A 20,520-nucleotide genomic window follows, 5' to 3' on the forward strand; every position below is an offset into this window, starting at 1 on the left:
TGGTTCTGTTCTCTTTGTGTGTGTGTGTGTGTGTGTGTGCAGGAGTGAATGTCCAGTTCACCTGGGAAATACACTTTTACCCACCCCCATGCTGGTTCAGCAGCATCTGCCTAAAGTTAAGGCCATGGGGAATGTTTTTTCTGGGGTGATTTCCTTTGAGACAGAGTATACATCATTCATGACATGAAATTCTGGAGTTTTAGAAGGAAAACATAGCCCTGCTATGGAATTTTCCAAAGGTAAAGATGATTTTCTTCCACCTTGCTGAACTGCAGCGCACCAAGCTAAATGCACAGGGTATCTCAGATCTAAATACATGTGAGAATTGGGGGAGTGCAGATCAGGCTCTGACCTTTACAGTTCCCACCTTCAGCGTTTTACAACTGCCTTTATTGCTCTCACAGTTTGAACTTGTTCTGCACAGCCAAATCCCTGTGAAATCTGATAAATCCCCAGGTAGGGCTGGAGCCCATGGTTGCTCTGGAGGATTTAGGCACTGTTATTCCAGCAAAACATGACCTTGCATTAGGTTATCCATGGCATACTATGGACCTTGAGCTCTGCATTCATAAAACCCCACAAAGGGCACAGTGCCAAGCTCTGTGAAAAACTGGCTGTGCTTCTACAATTTTATTCAGCAAGAAATCGGTTCTATGCGTCACTGGTCAAAAGATGACTAAGCTCTGGTTATAAATGATAGGAACTGTGAGGATTTACAGCTTGATTATCCCTTTTTACTCCTTTGGAGTAATACCTTACTTCTTCACCAAGGAATTAGAGATAAGCAAATCTTCAAATGAGGTGTTTGCTCAAGAGCTTTGCTGGTGAGAAATGTATTTATGGATATATTAAGTGCTTTCTGGAATTAGGGCCAGAGCAGGAGGAGACATCAAGGAGGCATCCAGGTTTAGGGAGTGTTTCTTGTACACAAGCACAGGAGACTTGGCCTCAGGGGTGGCCTTTAAAATCCTCATTTCCAAACCAAACAGAAGGAGCTGGGTGAAATCCTGGCTACACTGAACTCAGGAGCAGGAGTCCCAGCAACCTCAGTGGCCCTGGGATGTCATCAGAGAGATGTCCTTGTCCTTCACCCAGTCTCCTGCCACTTTTCCCCTTGGAGCATGTGGTGCTGCCAGCCCTGTGGTGGTGTTCCTGACCTGCCTGCCTGTGGCCAGTCCCATCACCATGGCACATTTTTACATCTGCCTTCCTGAAAATGTGCAAAGAGGTAAAGGCACAATTCCAAGAGAATCCAGCCCTCCCTGCCTGACATTAAATTTGGTTCATCACCCATTGAACACGAGCTTTTCTCTGTTGTGTACTGAACACTATTCCCTTGCCCAGCTATGCTGTGGTGCTGCAACTTCCTAGTGATAAAAACTGAGAAAAAAAAGAAAGATATGTATCTTTTCCTAAGTTCAGGAGGACCATTAACTAATTAATTTGGCCAATTAATCACTCAATAGCTACATGCAATGGCTGGGAGAGCCATGGGCTTCATCCTGGCACAGGCTGAGTGTGAAGCTCCCATCCTTTTCCTCTCTCCAGCAATGCTGCCTGTCCAGGGCCTCTGGGCTCCCTCCAGCTTGGCTCTGATGGCCCAGGACCAGGCAACTGGAAAAGTGTCTTCTTGGGGCTGAGATTTGGTTTGTGTTTGGAATTTATGTGATTTTCAAATGTTTCCTCACCTCTTTTCCCTAATTTGTGAACTAGGAATGGAAATTAATACAATAATAATAAACAAAGAAAACAAATAATAAACTATTATAAATAATAAACTAGTATAATGCTATAAAGTAATTTAAATATAGGTGCTTTTCAGAGCTGGGAATATAAAATATTATAAACTAACTTTACAACATAAGATGAAGTTGTCTCAGGAGTGGGATTCTTTAATTGTGAAGTGCTCCAATTGCTCCATCATAAAACTATTCCCAAGAGGAAAGATGTTTTAAGGGCCCTAAAGAATAACAGCTGGTCTGGGGATTTTTATGGTCAACAAGGGTTGTATTTCCTTGCTGTTGAGTTTTTAGGAGAAAAGGTTAAAATCCTGCTTTGGTATAATACCCAAGAGCAAGCCTAGAACTACCTGGGTGCTAGAAGGTCAAATACAGACAGAGCTATTTAAGGTGATTTTATATTTCCCTATGATAAAATGCAGTTTAAAATACTTTCATGACCTTTTTTTGCTCATTGTTATGAGTCACTGTAGTACTAAATCTGCACCTTTTTTCAAAACTAATAATGGCTTACCCATTTGGCATATTTTCTCAGAACAGTTAAGTAAATTATCTCTCATTTTAGGTCTGTGTCTAAGCAAACTTAAACATTGTACAGCAGCAAAAGTATTCTGTGTCACAGTGCAATAGAAGTTATCAAAAATGGCACAAATGCCATAACCTCATCCTATGCCAGGTTTTATCCCATCCATTGAGTGAAGTAATTTATCAAAGATAAAAAATTTTAGAAACTCATATTGGAAAGCCTATTTTTTTTTAATTGAGTATTTAGAGCCAGAACTGAGTCTGTGACATCATGCCTTGTACAGAGAGAAGCATATGGAATGTTTACAGTGGGACCATCTCCAAGCAGAGCCACGCTGGTTCCAAAGCTGAGGATCAAGCAGCAGCCAAGCACTTTTCTACTAGTTACAGGTGAGGCAGAATTTGGGGGTTTGAGTGGCCAAAGTGCAGTTGCTGGTGCTCACATCACTGATTTCCCCTCAGTCATCTTAATCCTTCTATTTGCGCTTCTGAAGGGTAGATTTCCTTAGATTTCCTTGGCAATTACATCCTGTGCATGCGTCTTGCTCAGAGAAGCTGTGGCTGCCCCTGGATCCCCGGCAGTGTCCTAGGCCAGGTTGGATGGGGCTTGGAGCAATCTGGGATAGTGGAAGGTGTCCATGCCCACAGCAGGGGGTAGGATGATGCTCTTCAAGGTCCTTTCCAACCCAAACCATTCCAGGATTTTATGAAATAGTGAGGCCAAACCCACAGACTATTTGTGCAGGAGAGACCTCGAAACCAAACAAGTTTAGGTCTGACTTTTCTTGGGTTTAGTGATCTCAGAACTGGATCACTAGGATAAAAACGTTTGCCACCAAGTCAGTGGGACCTTCTTTTCACGGGTTGACAGGACCTCAGGTTGCACCAGGGGAGGGTCAGGTTGGATATTAGGAAAAATTTCTTAATGGAAAGGGTTCTTAAAGCACTGGAATGGACTGCTCAGGGCAGAGGTGGAATCACAGAACCATGCACTATGAAGGGACTGAAGGGACTTAGAAGGGACCCATCAAGATCATCAAGTCCAGCTCCTGGCCCTGCACAGATATCCCAACAATCCAACCCTTTCCTGAGAGCGTTCTCCAAGTGCTCCTGGACCTCAGTCCCCATCCCTGGAGGGCTCAGCAGCCATGCAGATGTGGCACTTGGGGACACGGGTTAGTGGTGGGTTTGGCAGCGCTCTGAGAGGTCTCTCGGTACCCTTAGTGCGCTTTCCCAACCAAAACACTTCCCTGATACTACAATTCCACTCTCCCATGCTTCCATGCCCTCCACCCGGGAGTGCTGGGCAGGGAGAAGGTGGACGAGGTGTTATGGCTGGGGAGAGAGAGCACGGGTGTGCGGATCCTCTGAACCAGGGCTGCGGCTGGGCTGGGGGTCCCGGGTGTGCCGGCTGTGCCAGGGGTCCCAAATGTGCCGGGGGTCCCGGGTGTTTGTTCCGGGGGTCCCGGGTGTGCCAGGGGTCCCAAATGTGCTGGGGGTCCCGGGGGTCCCGAATGTGCCAGGTGTGCCGGGTGTTTTTTCCGGGGTTCCCGGGTGTGCTGGGGGTCCAAGGTCTGACAGTGATGCCGGGTGTTTGTACCGGGGGTCCTGGGTGTGGCGGGGGTCTCGGGTGTGCCGGGTGTGCTGGGGGTCCCGGGGGTGCTGGGTGTTTGTTCCGGGGGTCCCAGGGGTCCCGGGTGTGCTGGGGGTTCCAGGTGTAACAGGAGTGCCGGGTGTTTGTTCCGGGGGTCCCGGGTATGCCGGGGGTCCCGATTGTGCCGGGTGTCCCGGGGGGTCCCGATTGTGCCGGGTGTCCCGGGGGGTCCCGGGTGTGCCGGGTGTTAGTTCCAGGGTCCCGGGTGTGCGTCCCGGGCTGCGGGCGGTGCGGGGGCGCGGGGCGGGCGCGGGGCGGGCGCGGTCCGTGCCGGCGTTGCCATGGCGCTGCGCTGCGCTCCGCGGGGGCGGGCGGGGGCGGGCGCGGGGCGGGGCGGCCCCTTCAGCACCAGCGCGGCCGCGGACAGCGGCGGGCCCGGCACCGCGCGGGGCGGCGGCGCGGACGGACGGTCGGTGTCCCGTTCGCCCGGCGCGGAGCGTGTCCTGCCACCCGCACACGGTGAGTGCGTCCCCGCACGGTGGGCCAGCGTCCCCCGCAGCCCTGCTCGGTGTCCCCGCGGCCGCACGGGGAATGAGCGTGTTCCCCCATCACCCGCTCGGTGTAGCCGGGTGTTCCCCCGTCACCCGCTCGGTGTCCCCGCAGCCCCGCAGCCCCTCGGGGAGGGGATGTCCCCCAGGGCCGCGGGGGTCTGGCGGGTGGGTGTCCCCGGGATGGGTCGCGGGTGCCGCGGGCCGGGCCGGGCCGGGCGGGGCCGTTGCGGGAGCGGTTGGGCTCGGTTAAAAAACTTGGAGAAACCCCGGAGCGCTCGGCTGGGCTCGGGCCTTTCCCTCCTCTCTCCGTAAGGCGTTTTCCTTGGAAACTTCGGGGGTGAAGTTGCGGGAAGGGCGGTGCTGGAGGGGCTGTGTGTGTGGCCGCTCCGTCTCCCCACGGGCGCTCCTGTGCAGGATCCCGGCGGTGCCCGGGGTTGGGCGAGCCCTGCCTCGCCGGCTCGTAGTAGCGCTAGTAGGAGCGTGGCGTTCCCTACTCGCTGTCGGAGGCTCTGTCATCCCGCTTAGGTGGTGACAGCCCCGGCAGCCGAGGCCTTTTCTGTGTGTTCTGCAAGGACCATCCGTGGTTTTTGGGGAGGTCACAGGCTGGAGGTGACAGTGACAGTGGAGTGACAGTGACAGCACGCTGCGGTTCTGTGCCCTAAACTATTAGAAGTGCCTGCATGCAGAGCAAAACTGCTCTCCAGCAACTCGCGGCTGGAATTCGGTGTCTTCCCAGGCAGGAATCGCTCTCATGTGCTCCCCGCCTTCTCCCACAGGCTTCTCTGGTACATCGTTAAGGCGCTGGAAACCTGTGATAGCGTTAATTGTTTTCCTCGGGAAGGGGAGGGTGGGCTCTGCGGGCTCACACGTTGTGCTCCGTGTGCCGCCTTAAGAGTAACAGCCTCTCCATGGCTCCCGTGAAAAGCAGCCAGGTGGGAATGAATGGGGATGTGTCCAATTCTCCGCTAAAGGCCGAGGGATGAATAATAAATGGCAGTGACTCCAGAGCAGGGGCTCCTCCGTGCTTCGTGCTCCCGACTTCTCTAGAGGCAGATGTGATGTGTCTGTCCCATTCAGAAATATTAAACAATCCCTGTGCCCTTTTATCCTCCATGTGCTGTGCCTGCAGCATCCAGGACTCGGGAATATAGGCTTGATATGTGGAGGGAGAATTGCTGTCTGCATTATACCTTCTATTCCTTATGTCTTATCCCTCTGACATTCCCACGTCTTAGTTCAAAGGGAGCACCAATAATTCCTTTAATTTGCAGTGCTGCAGGCCTTTGACCTCGGGGCAGTGCTGCCTGCTCACCCTCCCTGCCCAGTTGTGCATCCCAGGCATAACTTTACAGTAAATTTAGTTCTGTTGCCTCATTAGGCACCAGACACACAGGGCTGTGTAAGGGCTGTGTGCTCTGGAATGATTCAGCTGCCATACAGAGACACATTGACCCTTGTGAGACAAAGCCTGACCCTAAATTCCTGCCCTGCAGATCAGGGCTTGAGCTCCTGCTCAGGCTCAGGAGTAACTGCTGACACAGTGGAGTCCCATTATTTATGAATCAAACCGTAAATCAGGGGGAGAGAAGACGACCAAGTTCCTTGAAAGATCACATTGAGACTGAGTTATTTTGGAGAGTCAATTAAGCAGCGTTTAGGCTGGCAGTGGAAATTAATTCATTAATTAACAGTGCTTGAAGGAATTAAATTCTACCATGTTTCAAAGCGCTCCTAATCCAGAGTGGTTTCCTGGTTCTGGGCTCTGATGATCGGACTGCAGGAGGGGTTTGGGCTGTGCCACCCCTGCCTGGCCACAGCAAGGGGGAGATCTTGGTGCCTTTTGCTCTGCTTTGCCCCTCTCATTCATGTTGAAAAGCCTTTGGTGGGTCTTCCTGAGGTTGTTTGTTGAATTCTCAGTACCTTGATGGTCTCTGCATATGGGGATAGATATATATTTTTTACGGATTTAACACATAGTTATGTTTTCCATGTCATGTATCTCTTACGTATCTATGTTTAACCCACTGGTTTTAATGGATGAAAGTCAATGAACAGTTAGAGGATTTGGAGGCAAATTCAAAGTCAAATTTCACCATCAAAGGATGGGTAACGTGGAGTGAGGGAGTGGGTCCATGGGGAGTGGAAGTGAACTCGAGGTTTATCTTGCAGAACTCAGATGCTCAGCCATGAACAGACCAGGCCAATTCTGCTCCCATTTACACCAGAGCAGTTCCTGCTGAATTGAATTGTTATTCAGTCAATTCCTTTATCAGGAACTGTAGTGGTGGGATGGGGATTAATAATTTCAAACTGAAAGATGGGAGATTTCACTTGAATATATGGAAGGAATTCCCCCCTGTGAGGTTTGGGAGGCCTTGGCACAGGATGCCCAGAGAAGCTGTGGCTGTCCCTGGATCCCTGGAAGTGTCCAGGGCCAGCTGGGACAGGGCTTGGAGCAACCTGGGATAGTGGAAAGTGTCCCTGCCCATGGCAGGGGGTGGGACTGGATGGGCTTTAAGGTCCCTTCCATCCCAAACCATTCCATGATTCTATGAGTTTATGCCATTTGGATCCACACATCAAAAAAACCCTGAATAATTTTGCAAATCACAGTCTGGCTTTTTTGCCTTTGCCACAAAAATCTTCACGCAAATATAATTATTCAAAGCATCAGCAGAGAATCTAAGATGCCCCAGGGAATCATCAATGTGCCATTGCCTATGGCCATGGTGGGTTACTGTGGTGCAGCAAGGGAGAGCCCACCCCAAAACTTGAGCATAACATTGAGCAGGATTCCCTCATGTTGCAGAATTGCTCACAGGTAAACCACCATTTCAGTTCGTTTCTGGAAGAACTTATTTTGGAAGCTCTATAAACTGTTTCTGTCAATATGTATCACCAAAAGGAGAGTTTTCCTCCAGAAAATGCCACAAACTGGTACAGCAGATGTTGATTTGTGTCCACATCAGCTGATTTTCTTCTCCATTACGCTTTCTACTGGATCTTTGCTTATCCAGCAGGTCCTGTCGCCCTGACATCTGATGTCAGATTGGATGTTTTTGCACATTTGGTGAAAGCTTGACTCAGTCTTTCTCCCCAAGTTGGTGTTGTCAGGTGCGTGATGGTCATTATGAATTATTGATAGTGATGGAAAAGTCACGAATGCACAGCTGTGCTGCAGGGCCTGGGCCTTTTCCTTGGGTTTAATCATCACTTTATCTCCTCTCTGCCTTTTAGTAATAATGTCAACAGAGATTTCGTGCTGCCTTCACCACAAAAGAGGAACAGTTCACTGCTCTGCTGCTGCAGCCAGAATCCTTTTTCCTGTTGCAGTTTGACCAGAGTTCTGCAGATTTTTCAACTGCAAACTCTAGGAAACATTTCATTTATCAAAAAAACTACTTTCTATGGGAATCTTGGCTGTTACTGATGCAAAATTAAACGTAAACTCCTGTGTAGCAAATACTTTGAAGATAATGAATAATTCATTGCTTTTTCCCCACTTTTACAGTGCAACTCATAAAATTGGGAAAATGGCATTAAAATGAAATCCCACTGCTATGTTTTGTATTCAGAGAGTAACTTTCTAATATAAGTATGGAAATTAATTCATAAAAGTATGAATTCTAGATGAACATTGTAAACACAAATAGCAACACAATTAAATAGTGGAAGACACAGTAATCTTTGAGTCGCCTGTGAGACACAGTCCTGTGGAGGTGCCAGCTCAGCCTGCCCCAGGGTACAGAAATTTTCCCAATTGAATTTAAACTCCCCCCTTGCTTTAGCAATTGGGAAGAGCCTTTATTTGGAGGGATCCTAAAACTGCTTCACAAATCAACCCGGAGCCTGGGCTGGAGCTCACAGCTTCTGCCATGAAATGAAAGTACTCCTGGAGTGGAACAGAATAATTGTTCAACAGAAGCTTTTCTAACCTGTGCAGGGCAGAGCAGGGGTGATGCAGAGAGGCCTTCAGGGTGCATTTCCTTCATCTTTTGGGCTCTTCCCAAGGAAAACTCTGAATCCACTCTGGGTGAACCATCAAAACCCACCCTCAATACCCCAAGGGCTCAGTACTGATTTAGAGGGGAAACCCCCACATTGCATTGGCTGAAGGAACTGAAATGCAGCTTCCAGAAAAGGTTTTTGGGGTTATGATCAGTCAAAAAAGAGAAATCCATTCAGCAGATGTGGTTGTGTTAGAACCCTCTCAAAACAGACAAAAATGTGATCCTGGAGGATCCTCCCATGATTTAGTGACTGTGGGGATATTTGATAGCTGTCCTTTGGTGTAGATGAGGGGAAGATGGTTCTGGAGATTTCCTGAGGAGAGCCTTGACTTTGTAGTGCCCTTTTTACCCTGATAGCAGCCCAGCTTTAGGGCTGCAATGGCACATGGCATCACCCATCCCTCTTCCTCTGGCATCTGAAGAGGAGAGATGATTATGAAGATGGTTAATAGATGGAAAAGAAGGATTGTTTCAATTTTTACCTTGCCTGCTTTTGCTGCAGTTTAGTCATAATAATGAGAGTTTTTGATAAGTGAGCTTTGGATTGAGTCACTGGGATCTCGAGTGAGTAAATAGATTTTTGGGATTAGTCTGAGGAGCTGAGCTGAGCAGTCAGGGGAAGCTGCAGCACACAGGGGGAAGGAGGAAACTCTGGGATCTTTGGCTCTTGTTCCTGCCAGTTCAGGGCATCACCTTGAAGTGCTCTGGGTGCTCTGGGAGAGCCCATGAGGTGTCTGAGCAACCTCCACGTCCACCAACGATTTGAGGTCCACCTGGAAGGTTTGAGGGTCGATATTCCTCAGGGTGGGACCTGGGAGTGGGGACACCCAAAGGACTGACCAGCTGGGAAATTGTGGCACGGAGGGAAATCCAGGGCACAGAGCCCCACGCCATCTGCCAGACCCTGCTGGATCTCAGGACTGATAGTCCCGTGCTCCTTAGGCACAGAGACACCAGGGGAAAAGGCTTGGGAATGGGTTTGGTGGTGTATGTTGCCACAATTCACATCCCCAATTCAGGAACAGGGAATTGCTTTCTTTTTAAATAGAGGGTAATTGTTGACATCATCCTTTTTATTTTTGTTTTTCCTTCAGCTGAAAAAATCCTGGGAACCCTGAGCGTAGAGTAAGGAAATGATGCTTTTTCCTGTGGTGACTGAGCCAATAAAAGGCAGCTGTTGGGAATAATGTCCCAGTAGGCAAAGCAGCTCATCAATCTCAGCTGCTGCTTCTATGAAGATATTATATAATAATGCTTCTTCTTCTTCTTCTAAAAAAAATGCTATAAAGGTCTCTCTCTTCTTCCTCTAAATATCACCAGGGGAAGCCATAAATTCTGCTCCGGTGTTAATCTGTTCTATCACAGTGATATATCCATTAATGGGTATCATATATCCATTAAACCTTCCATCCTTGCACAGAAAGAAATAACAATATTTCAGTGTTAAAAAGAAGTCATGGTTTTGAGTTTGTTTTTTTTTTTTTTTGCAAAGTGACTGATTTGTCTGACTTTTCCAGACTCCACATGCTGAGAGTCTTTTATCTAAGCAGGCCAGAACTCTTCCCTTTGCCATCAAGGCCTAGCTGTCTGCTCAATGCCAGGCTCAGAGCAGAGCTCAGCTCTTGCCAGATTTAACCCTTTATTCCAGCTGCCAATGTGAGCCGTCATTGCACAGATTTGGGACCAGGTCAGGAACATGCATTCAGCTAATTAGTGGCCCATCAGGAGTTGGAAAGCAAATGAAAGCTGCAGACAGGCCCTGGCACAACAGACAGGTCCTCACAGGGTGAGCAAAGCAAATGCTGTGCTTCTGGCAGCACTAAAATGGCATTTTCAGGGATAAAAATCTGCCTGCTGTAAGCAGGGAGGAATAGTCCATTCTATTCCTAATAAAGTTATAACACAGTCCATACCTCCTTGGGCTGTAATTTCAGCTTTTCCTGCAGATTATGCAGATACTTACACTTAAGTCATACTCTAAATATTATCTTTACTAAGAACTGTATATATATACTAAGCATAAAGGCTGAGATTGTGGAACAAAACTCAACAAGGAGTAAATTCCTGCGAATATCAAACCATACAGTGGACAGGCCCTGCTTGGGATAGTCAGGAAGCTTGAGTGGGTGTTGTGAACTTTGCAGGATGGGGTCTTGCAAGGAAAGCTTGAGAATGTTGACTGTCAGATCATGTTTGGAATGAGAAACGAATATAAGGGAGTGCCTTTATGATAGCAAGTGAATATTTACAGAAATATTTCATTCCAGCACAAGCCAGTCCATGAGCATGGAAATTCCAGCAACAGGATTCTGGGCTTACTCTAAATGAACCAACAACCTCATGTGCCAGGAAACAAGACCTTCCTGTCTGCTGCACATTCTGATAAAAAGAACCTAAAGCCACTACACATTCATAATACTCCATTCTGCTGAGTTATTATTCATTCTAAATTTTATATGATCCTACTACATCCGTGCTAATTTGCATATCTATTATTAATATTAAATTCCCAGTCAAAATCCCCTAGGGAAAATGGCAAGTTTGTTAATATCCTTGCAGAGGATTAAGCATGACCTGTGAAACCCAGAGTCTTTATAAACCCTTCAGTGCTTTTTCCACTACTTTTACCTTACCATTCCCAACTTCAAAGTCTGTCGTTATACCTGCAGGACTGTAATGCATCATTTAGTATGTCCAGCAGGTGACTGGTGGTTAACATTGGTCTCCAAATGAATGTGATTGTTTGTTGGGTTTTATTTCCTGCAGCTTTCCTGGGGAGCTTCGTGTTTCTATCAGCGACAAGATGACAATTCATATTTCTACCAAATGATGCAGTGACTCATCCTATTAACTCTGCTGGAATACACGCTTCCAGTCGTCCTGCCACGGTGAGTCCATGGGATTTTGCATCCTTGCTGGGAATATTATTCAGGATTTAGTCTGTAAGCATGTGTTTGGTAGTACAAACAGTCTTTTCCTAAAGCAGGAACTTCCCAGGAATGACTACAGCCCCAAACAGACCAAATACTGCATATGGCAACTATTTTTTAAGAGTTACTGAAGTATTTTAGAGAAATTGAGGTACTGCTGGCCTCATGTTTTTTAAGCCTTCATTGGTTTGGACTGGAAGCCCTGTGAGAAGGAGCTTCACATGTTGTAGGAACTGATTATCAAGTCATGATAAATTTGCCCTTGAAAATGCTGCCCTGTGAGGGGATCCACATCTGACTGAGTCTGCCATGAGTCATGATGGAAAAATGGGGCATCCAAAACACCCCAAATATCCAGCATGACAGAATATGGATTGTGATTTCATACTGGGTGCTTAAATTAAACGCCTCATTTTGTGCCTCCTGACAACTCCCAGCTCATCAAGCCAATATCCTAGAACATTCCAGCAGAAGCAGAATCTCAGGATGGTTTCAGTTGGAAGGGACCTTACATCCCATCTCGTTCCATGGGCAGGGAAACATCCTAGTCCAGGATGCTCCAAGCCCTGTCCAACTTATCCTTGGACACTTCCAGGGATGGGGCAGCCTCAGCTTCTCTGGGCACCCTGTGCCAGGGCTTCCCCACCCTTAAAGGAAAGAATTTCTTCCCAATATCTAAGCCTGCTCTCTTTCCCTTAAAGCCATTATCCATGCTCCTTTTGCTGGGTGGAAAAAACAGGACACGTTTTTGTGGATCAAGTCTCGTCCTGTGTTTACTTTTTGTGCCCTTGAAGGTGCCATTCTATGGCACAGCCCAAGCCCACAGCTCTGCAGTGCATTTTGCCCACCCTGCAGCCTTATCTGCCAGGGAAGAGCTGAGCTATCATTTGTTATCCCAGGGAAACTGGATGGTAACTGGACTGAAAACTGATGGCAATTCATGCATTATCTCTTGATAACAGGATAAATAAACGCTGCCTTCACCACCTGCATTAACATTAATGGAAGGAAAAACTCATGGAAAACACTGTCAAACCAGTTTAAATATGTCCCCATTTAGGTTCCCCAGATGCTTTACTGCTTCTCCTTGTCTCGTCTGGGTTTAAATTACGACTGGAAGTCCCTCCACATTTGACTTTGCTGCCTTTGGAGCTTATGCCAGCTGCAGTCCTGAAGTAAGTGAGCAAAATACTTCCAAATGTCCAGCTTAATAGAGAAATGGATCTTTGAATTGAAATAAAGCTTTATCAGGAGATCATGGATGTTTATAGTGATGTATAAAATGTGTAACAGGGAAGGCAGTGCAGAGATGAGAGGAATGGCAGAGTTCCTGTGGGTGTTTCTGGAGCAATCCCCAAAACAAGGCCACCACAGCAGCTCCCAAAACATTTTGCTACATCTCTTTTTTTAGCCTGTTATCCCTGAGAACAAGGGACAGGATGAGGGGAAACAGCCTGAAGCCATGCCAAGATGGGTTCAAGTTGGACAGCAGCAGGAATTTCTTCATGGAAAGGGTGGCCAGGCCTTGGCAGGGGCTGCCCAGGGAGGTTTGGAGTGCCCATCCCTGGAAGTCTCCCAGGAAGGACTGAAGGTGGCACTCAGTGCTCTGGGCTGGTGACAAGGTGGGGATTGGGCACAGGTTGGACTCGATGGTCTTGGAAAGCTTTTCCAAGCTCAGTGATTCTGGAATTCCATGATCTGTAAAAGGTCCCTGTGCAACTGATTTCAAGTGAAAAGTAAAAGGAATTGGAGCATTTAGGTATTTCCAGCCTTTATTGTAAACAGAAAAACATGGGAGCAGATAGAAGCAAAGGGAAGAGGATGGAGCTGCCACAGCTGCACAAAAACTATTTCAGCTGTATCCTGCCTGAAAATGCCAGCACATGGCAAACCCTTTGAAAACACACTGAATCAACATTATGAAATATATAAAAAGAGAATCTAAACAGTTTATCAGTAAAATATGAGCTAAATTTGATGAGACCGTTCTCTAGACTGCAAGTGTCTGTTTCTATGAAAGTCGTGGGGAGCATGAAAGCTGTCATTAGCATGGCAGATTTCCTCCATTCAGATGTAAAGACAGATCTGCTTGGATTTTTTTGATGAAGCTCATGCACCATGGAGTGCCAAGAGGTGGTTAATGAAACATTTTAAGCCTCATTGTAAGCCCAACTCAGAGTTGCTTGCTCCAAAAAGAAAATTAGAGCCTCTAATTTCAATGGGAAAATAAATAATGAAATTTAACAATATTATGTTTAATGATCCAACAGTATCCAAACATTTTTCCACATGTTGACTGCTTTATCAGGTGAAGGTGACCACTCAAGGACAAGTTGGAGGTTGAGTCAGGGAAATATTTTTCTAACCTTATAATGAGCATGATATATCATAAAACTTGACTGGGTCTGATCCATCTTATTCTGTGCTTCTCTAGCTGGTGTATGTAAAGGAAAACACCCTGAAAACTGCTTTTTCTCATCTTTTTTTTTCTGGCAGAGATCTTAAACCAGATGGGATTCAGGGTCTATTGCAGTTTATAGTAATATTTTAAATCCCATAAGCAAAAAAAACTTCAGAAAAATCACTGGGAGAGAATCTCAGTAAATTAAAATATTGATGACGTGGAAAAAACGTGCTCTTTTTAATTCCATTGCCATGGTGGTGGCGTTTGTGCAGCTTCCATTTGCCCACGTGCAGACTTTAGGACAAGAAAACCCTGAATGTGGAAGCCATGAGATGCTTTGGGGTATCTGTGTGGAAGGAGTTTCACAAAGGGAATTCTTTGGCAGGATGCAGCATGGAAGGTTTAGGGATGGCTGGCATTGGGGATTCCAGTGAGATGAAATGTATCTGCATCCAGGGATCACAGAATCCCAGGATGGTTTGGTTGTAAGAGACCTTAAAGATCATCTGCTTCCAATTCCACTTCCACTGCCCCAGGCTGCTCCAGGCCCCCTCCAGCCTGGCCTTGGAGACTTAGAGAGATCCAGGGACAGCCACAGCTTCTCTGGAATCTGTGCCAGGGCCTCAGCACCCTCACAGGGAGGAATTTCTCCCTAACTTAATCTAAACCTCTCCTCTTTTACTTTAAAACCATTCCTGTCCTATCACACTCTTCCCATGTAAATTGATCATCCTCCATTGCAAACAGCACCAGTTTCCAAGGAATAAAGTGATTTTCCAGCCCCTTTTCCAATTAACCAGCTCAGTACTTACTTGTGCTTGGCTTCATCCAAGCGCTGTGGTCCCATGCAGGGAGTGTCCTTCCCTTCATCCCAGGATCTCTCATTTTACACAACACTTCAACTAATTACAACCTCAATGTTGCTGCTGATGTGTTGTAACTGAGGTTAATTACATTAATAGTAACTCCTGGAATTAACCTGAGCACCTCAGTAAATAAATTTGCCCTTGCTTTGAGAAATCAGGCTCCTAATGGCTATAAAAGTGCCTGAAAATTGTTCTTGTTGCCAGACAAGGCTGAAGAAAAGAACAAGACAAGATCCTTCTAGGACAATGCAGGGTTAACGTATTGGGTTGCAAACTGGTAGCAAATTAGTAAATAATAAAAAATACTACTGATTCTACTACTAATGTTTATTTAGGCTTACCTGCAAAGTAATTATATTTTTGAAAGCAGAGTTCCTGTTTTTTTCCTAGTACATGTTGCTCACTTGTCGGAGTTGAAGGTATTATTTCAGCACAGAATTCTTTAATATTTGTCTTAAAACATTAATGGTAAGACTCTGAGCTCCCAAAGCCTTCCCAGATTGTCCAGGAATCACTTCAGAGAAATGACATTTTGAGGGATGCCTCTTCAAAACAAAAGAGAGATTTACTGACGTAACCTTCTCCTTTCAGTTTCAAACCTCAGTATACTCCAAAAACATCTGAAAAACCTAAAAACATGTAGCAATAAAGGAAGGATTTCTAAGCTTATTTAGGGATATGTCCATCTCCTGACTTTCCATGTGTTTGAAGAGGGTCCCTCTGCTAAAAGAGGATTGAATTTCAACATTCCCTTCTCTACTCCCTTTCATTTTTACATCAGAACAACAGCCTCAGAAAGGTCAAAGTTTTGTAATATCAAACAAATGCCATAATAAAAACTACCTCTTAGACAACAATTCTTACGATTTTAAGTTTGCTAGAGGATCATTTGGGCTGGTCTACCATAATCTGACATATAAAAAGTTGGACTTGATTATTTTGGAAAGTCTTTTCCAACCTTAATTCTGTGATTCTATGAATGAGTCAGGTAACAACATGGCAGCAAAAACATTTGAACAAAACCCTCTCCTTCCAGCCTGCTTCCACCCAAGGTTGTCCCACTTCCATAATTAACAGTAGCTCTCTGTAAAAGCTGTTTTTTAGGATAGACTTGTACTGAGTTGTCATAAAGGATGACATCTGAAGGATGCATAGCTATAGTTTTAAAGGAATAAGCATGGAATTCTAACAAATATTTAATGGTGAAATCATTAACATATAAAATTGGCAGTGCTGTGGAGGGCAGTTTCTCTCCTTTTCACTTGAAATGTTGTGTCCTCTAAATGCCTGCAGGAAAAACATGGATATTTCTGAATACACCCGAAAACATACCTGTTATGGGAGTGGAATTATACACTATGTACACAATGCCAAAAGCTACATGATTGTGCCAGACCTGTGGGACTGATTCCAAGAGCTTCAAACTGTCAATAAAATTCCCAACTTCAGTCCTGCTTGAGCCAACTTTTAAAACATTCCTTCAACTTCAAACATCTGGTTAGTCCCATTCTTTGTTGTGAGGCCAGGAAGGTCCTTGGAGTTACATGTGCTCCTGATCAGCCTAATGGGAGCTGAAATTCCAGCAGAAGTATCTGAAATAGAGTGGTGCCATATTCCCAAGCCATTTGGCAGCTCACAGGTTACTTGAAATTACTAAAATATTCCAGACTGTGGAATCTGAAGGCGAGGGAAGGGGAATGTATGGCAACGTACATATGGAGTCACCGCTGGTTAAGAAACAACAGTGGGGACTTTTCAGTAATGTTGTTACTTAGTATTTACTTTATTTTTATTCCCGAGCTTTGGCTGAAAGAATATGTTTGAGCCATCTGTCTGCAGAAACACTCGGGGGTGTTTCGGAAGCAGGTTCTGGGTGCTGGCAGATTCCCAAAGGAATCTTCCACCCGGCTGGTGCCTCACTGAGCCCGTTCAGATCCCACCTGGCCACCACCTGAGTGTCTCATCTCCTTGCTAAATGGGATGCTATGAAGTCCATATGTCGTTTTAAACTGTGAAATTCCCAAAGCTGAGCTTTATCCCATGTATTCTGTAGGTACTTCTTCACAGGCTTTCTTGAGGTCTTTTTTCCACAAGACTAGAGGGGGTTTTCTCACCAGATCTGCAAACCAAGACTTGCAGTGCTATTGATACATAAATGTAAAACGTGGTTTATGGCTTAGAAGGGAAATATTTTCCTCAGAAACATCATGGAAACAGCTTGACAATTATCAGATATCCAGTCCTTAAATGATAAGTGATATTAAAGGATGCATGTGTTTAGATGAGCCGTAGAGACCAAAGTTCATCTAAGGCATATGGCTGGATAAACAGGGAGCAGGTTTTCACAAAAACCTTCCTAGTCTTTTAGTACTTTTAAGTATTCAAGTCACTAAAGATCAAGGGAGATGTCTAGGCAGGACAGAAAAAAACAAATTTGCTCATTTACCTAATTTTAGCTCTGCACAGTGAAATTTATTTGGAGTTCCATTAGAACCATCAAGTATTTCATATTATTAACCTTTGAGTAGTTTTAAATTGGGTCTATATGGTTTGCTGCATTTACTTTGAGTCATGGGTTATACAATATCCTGATGGCTTCTCAGCAGGATTAAAACCTGAGTACATTAAAATTCAATTAAAAGCCTGCGACAAGTGCAGTGGTTGACTCAGACCGTTAACTGGGGTTGTGTCTCTAAAATGAACAGCTCTGTCACTACACCGAGGGAGGAAGTTTGGTATAACCAGTGAAATGTCCTTTCTGGTGTTCCAGAAAGTTTTAACATTTGTCTCTAATTCCTCTTTCTCCCTGTTTAGCCAACTGATATCAAAATGACCGAGGACTTGGACCACAGATTCAGTTATCTCACCTGGGATCAGATTAAAATCCTGGATCAGGTTTTAACTGAGGCTATACCTATTCATGGGAGAGGAAATTTTCCAACCCTGGAAGTAAAGCCGAAGGATATAATCCATATGGTAAGAGAGCAGCTCATTGAGAAACAGATCCATGTCAGGGACATCCGCCTGAACGGTTCCACTGCCAGTCACATCCTGGTAAAGCACAATGGCACCAGTTACAAGGATCTGGACATCATTTTTGGAGTGGAGCTTCCCAGTGAGCTTGAGTTCCAGATCGTTAAGGAAGCAGTTCTCAATTGCCTGTTGGACTTCTTGCCAAAATGCGTTAACAAGCAAAAAATCACAGCTCAGACCATGAAAGATGCCTACGTGCAGAAGATGGTCAAAGTCTCCACCGACCACGACCGCTGGAGCCTCATCTCTCTGTCCAACAACAGCGGCAAGAACGTGGAGCTGAAGTTCGTCAGCTCGCTCCGGCGGCAGTTCGAGTTCAGCGTGGACTCCTTCCAGATCATCCTGGACTCCATCCTGGCCGTCTACAGAGCCTCAGACCAGCCCCTGACACAGGACTGTCACCCCGCCATCATCGCCGAGAGCATGTATGGGGACTTCAACCAAGCCATGGACCACCTGAAATACAGACTGATCTCCACCCGGAACCCTGAGGAGATCAGGGGAGGTGGCCTCCTGAAGTACAGCAACCTCCTGGTCCGTGACTTTAAGCCGGCTGATGAGGCTGAAATTAAATCTCTTGAACGTTACATGTGTTCCAGGTTCTTCATTGATTTTCCCGACGTTGCCGAGCAGCAGAGGAAAATCGAGTCCTACCTGCGCAACCATTTCATCGGGGAGGAGAAGAGCAAGTACGACTACTTGATGACCCTGCGCGGGGTGGTGAACAAGAGCACGGTCTGCCTGATGGGGCATGAGCGAAGGCAAACCCTCAACATGATCACAATCCTGGCTCTGAAAGTGCTCGGAGAGCAGAACATCATCCCGAACGCGGCCAACGTCACGTGCTACTACCAGCCTGCTCCTTATATCAGTGACAGAAACTTCAGCAGCTACTACATTGCTCATGGACAACCCCCCGTGTTCTACCAGCCGTACCCTTTCCACATACAGATACAGAGCGGGATGGTGTAGGAACTCTCCGACCTCCAAGCACTCACCACTCCTCTCTTTCCAGTTCTCTCCTTAATAAAAGGCCTCATTAAAGCGAGTTTTATCAGCACTTTTTGAGTTAAGGACATATTTTTGTGCAAGTTGCCAAAGTTGTTTGGTTGGTCAGTGTCTAACTCACCGTTAAGCAGGTGAAATAAGTGAAGCGTCTGTCATTCGTGAAGTGTTTATACCTTGATGTGTGTTTGGGCTGTATTTTTTTGCAATGAAAATAGAAGGATGTAAATTATTCTAATTTTATAAAAATGAAATGCACTAAGTTCTGGGGTATAAAAAAACAAAAAGTCTTAAGCAAAATTTAAATGGTGTCAATGAAAACTGAAGCCAATGAAATACCTCTCTGTAGAAATGCCTGATGTTAGAAGGGGACAGTGCTCTGGGCACATCAAAGTCAATCATCCCTTGGTTTCGTCCATGCAGTTCCAGCAACATTTCTTTGCAGCACCTTTGAAAACACTCATTGATGGGTCATCTCTCAGTGGTGTAGGCTCTGCTGATTGTTCCTCAGGTCAGTCAGAGTTGGGGTCACTCCCCTCCCCAGAGTACTGGTTTGTACTGGTGAGCAGGAAATACTCCTACCAAAAGCAGACTCAGCATCTTTTTGTGTATCCAAAATTTCCACTGATCCCAGTGAAAGATTTGGCTGCTCAAGTCAGCGTCAGAGCCCAGCATCTGCCTCACAGATAACAAAAGCTGTAAGAGGTACGACTATTCTGATTAAATTGGTCATGAAAACCAAGGCAAGAGAATGAAAAAGGAGGTGAAAATTGAGGAGAACGGGCTCACTTTCTATTGCTAATTTGTTATTGATCAGAGCTGCTTTAACACACAACAGAGTCAGGAAAAAAACTCCAAAAGCCCAGGACTGCGCCATTTTTAGGTGAATTAAAACAAATCCTTGGCAGTGGCATTTGAAAAACTATTTTATACTGGTAAAGTCATGTCTGTGTTTAGATACCTGCACACATCCACCAGTAGCAAACGAGGATTTACGATCAGGAAGCAAAACATGAGTTACACATTTGTGTGTGTGTGTGTGAGTGTTTACCAAAGATAAGTTTTAAACATGTCACATAAGTGCCTCCCTGTGCCAGTTGCTCCATGAAATGTTGGAAATGGTGCCAGAGAGCTCCTGAATTATGGAAAGGGAAACATGGAAAGGGAAACATGCCCTGGGGTTGCAGAGTGTGTGTAGCAGTGACAGGTGAAGAGTTTGCTCCGGGATGAGCAGATTTGGGACAGATGGATCTAAGGTGGTGTCACCAAAACCAAACATGGGGAAAAAAAAAATACAGAACAAGAAGGACTAGTGGGCAAAGGAGGATTAGAAGGAGTGTGGGTATAAAATGAGAACAGCCAACTGGAAATGCAAGCTGTAGAGTTTCTTACATCGACTTTGTGTGTCTCTCTGCTGTCCCTGTCACTGTTCATCCTCATCTCCTCCTGCTCCAGAGCAGTGGCTGCATTGCATCCATTTACAACAGGTGTCAGTCAGGCCTTGGGGATTTCTTTTCTTGGGCACAAGAGTTTGATTTACTTTATGGAGAAATGTGGTCCATAAATGTGCTGTTTTAAATCAAACATTTCTAAATTTTTTAAGGTCTGTGAATTCTGATTGCCAGTGATATGTAGCTTCCCTTTTCCACATTATATTCCTGTACGTTTGAACAAAGAACTGTTTGAAGACCATCATCACTAAAGTCAACTTTTTTCTGTAAAATGCAGTGCAAAAAATTGGTATTTCTGCAACATAACAAGGGTTTGATGATGAAGTTGATTAATTTTCTGATGTCTTTCATGAAAAGAGTTACTGTTACTTTTGCTGATTTTTCAAGTATGTCCAATTTGGTGTCTGAAAGC

General features: G+C 45.6%; 1 protein-coding gene across 1 annotated transcript; it reads left to right on the forward strand.

Annotated features, from left to right (window-relative positions):
* Positions 1–12,465: 12,465 nt before the first annotated feature.
* LOC310922399 (terminal nucleotidyltransferase 5C-like) lies at positions 12,466–18,624 on the forward strand (the record flags this gene model as incomplete). The annotated part of the gene is made up of 2 exons (XM_083882930.1): positions 12,466–12,524; positions 17,434–18,624. The coding sequence occupies exon 2, from the start codon at positions 17,449–17,451 to the stop codon at positions 18,622–18,624; it is 1,176 nt and encodes a 391-aa protein (XP_083739056.1). The 5' UTR covers positions 12,466–12,524; positions 17,434–17,448.
* Positions 18,625–20,520: the final 1,896 nt, after the last annotated feature.

The sequence above is a fragment of the Zosterops lateralis genome, assembly GCF_965231275.1.
Source record: "Zosterops lateralis genome assembly, chromosome: Z".
Taxonomy (NCBI): domain Eukaryota; kingdom Metazoa; phylum Chordata; class Aves; order Passeriformes; family Zosteropidae; genus Zosterops; species Zosterops lateralis.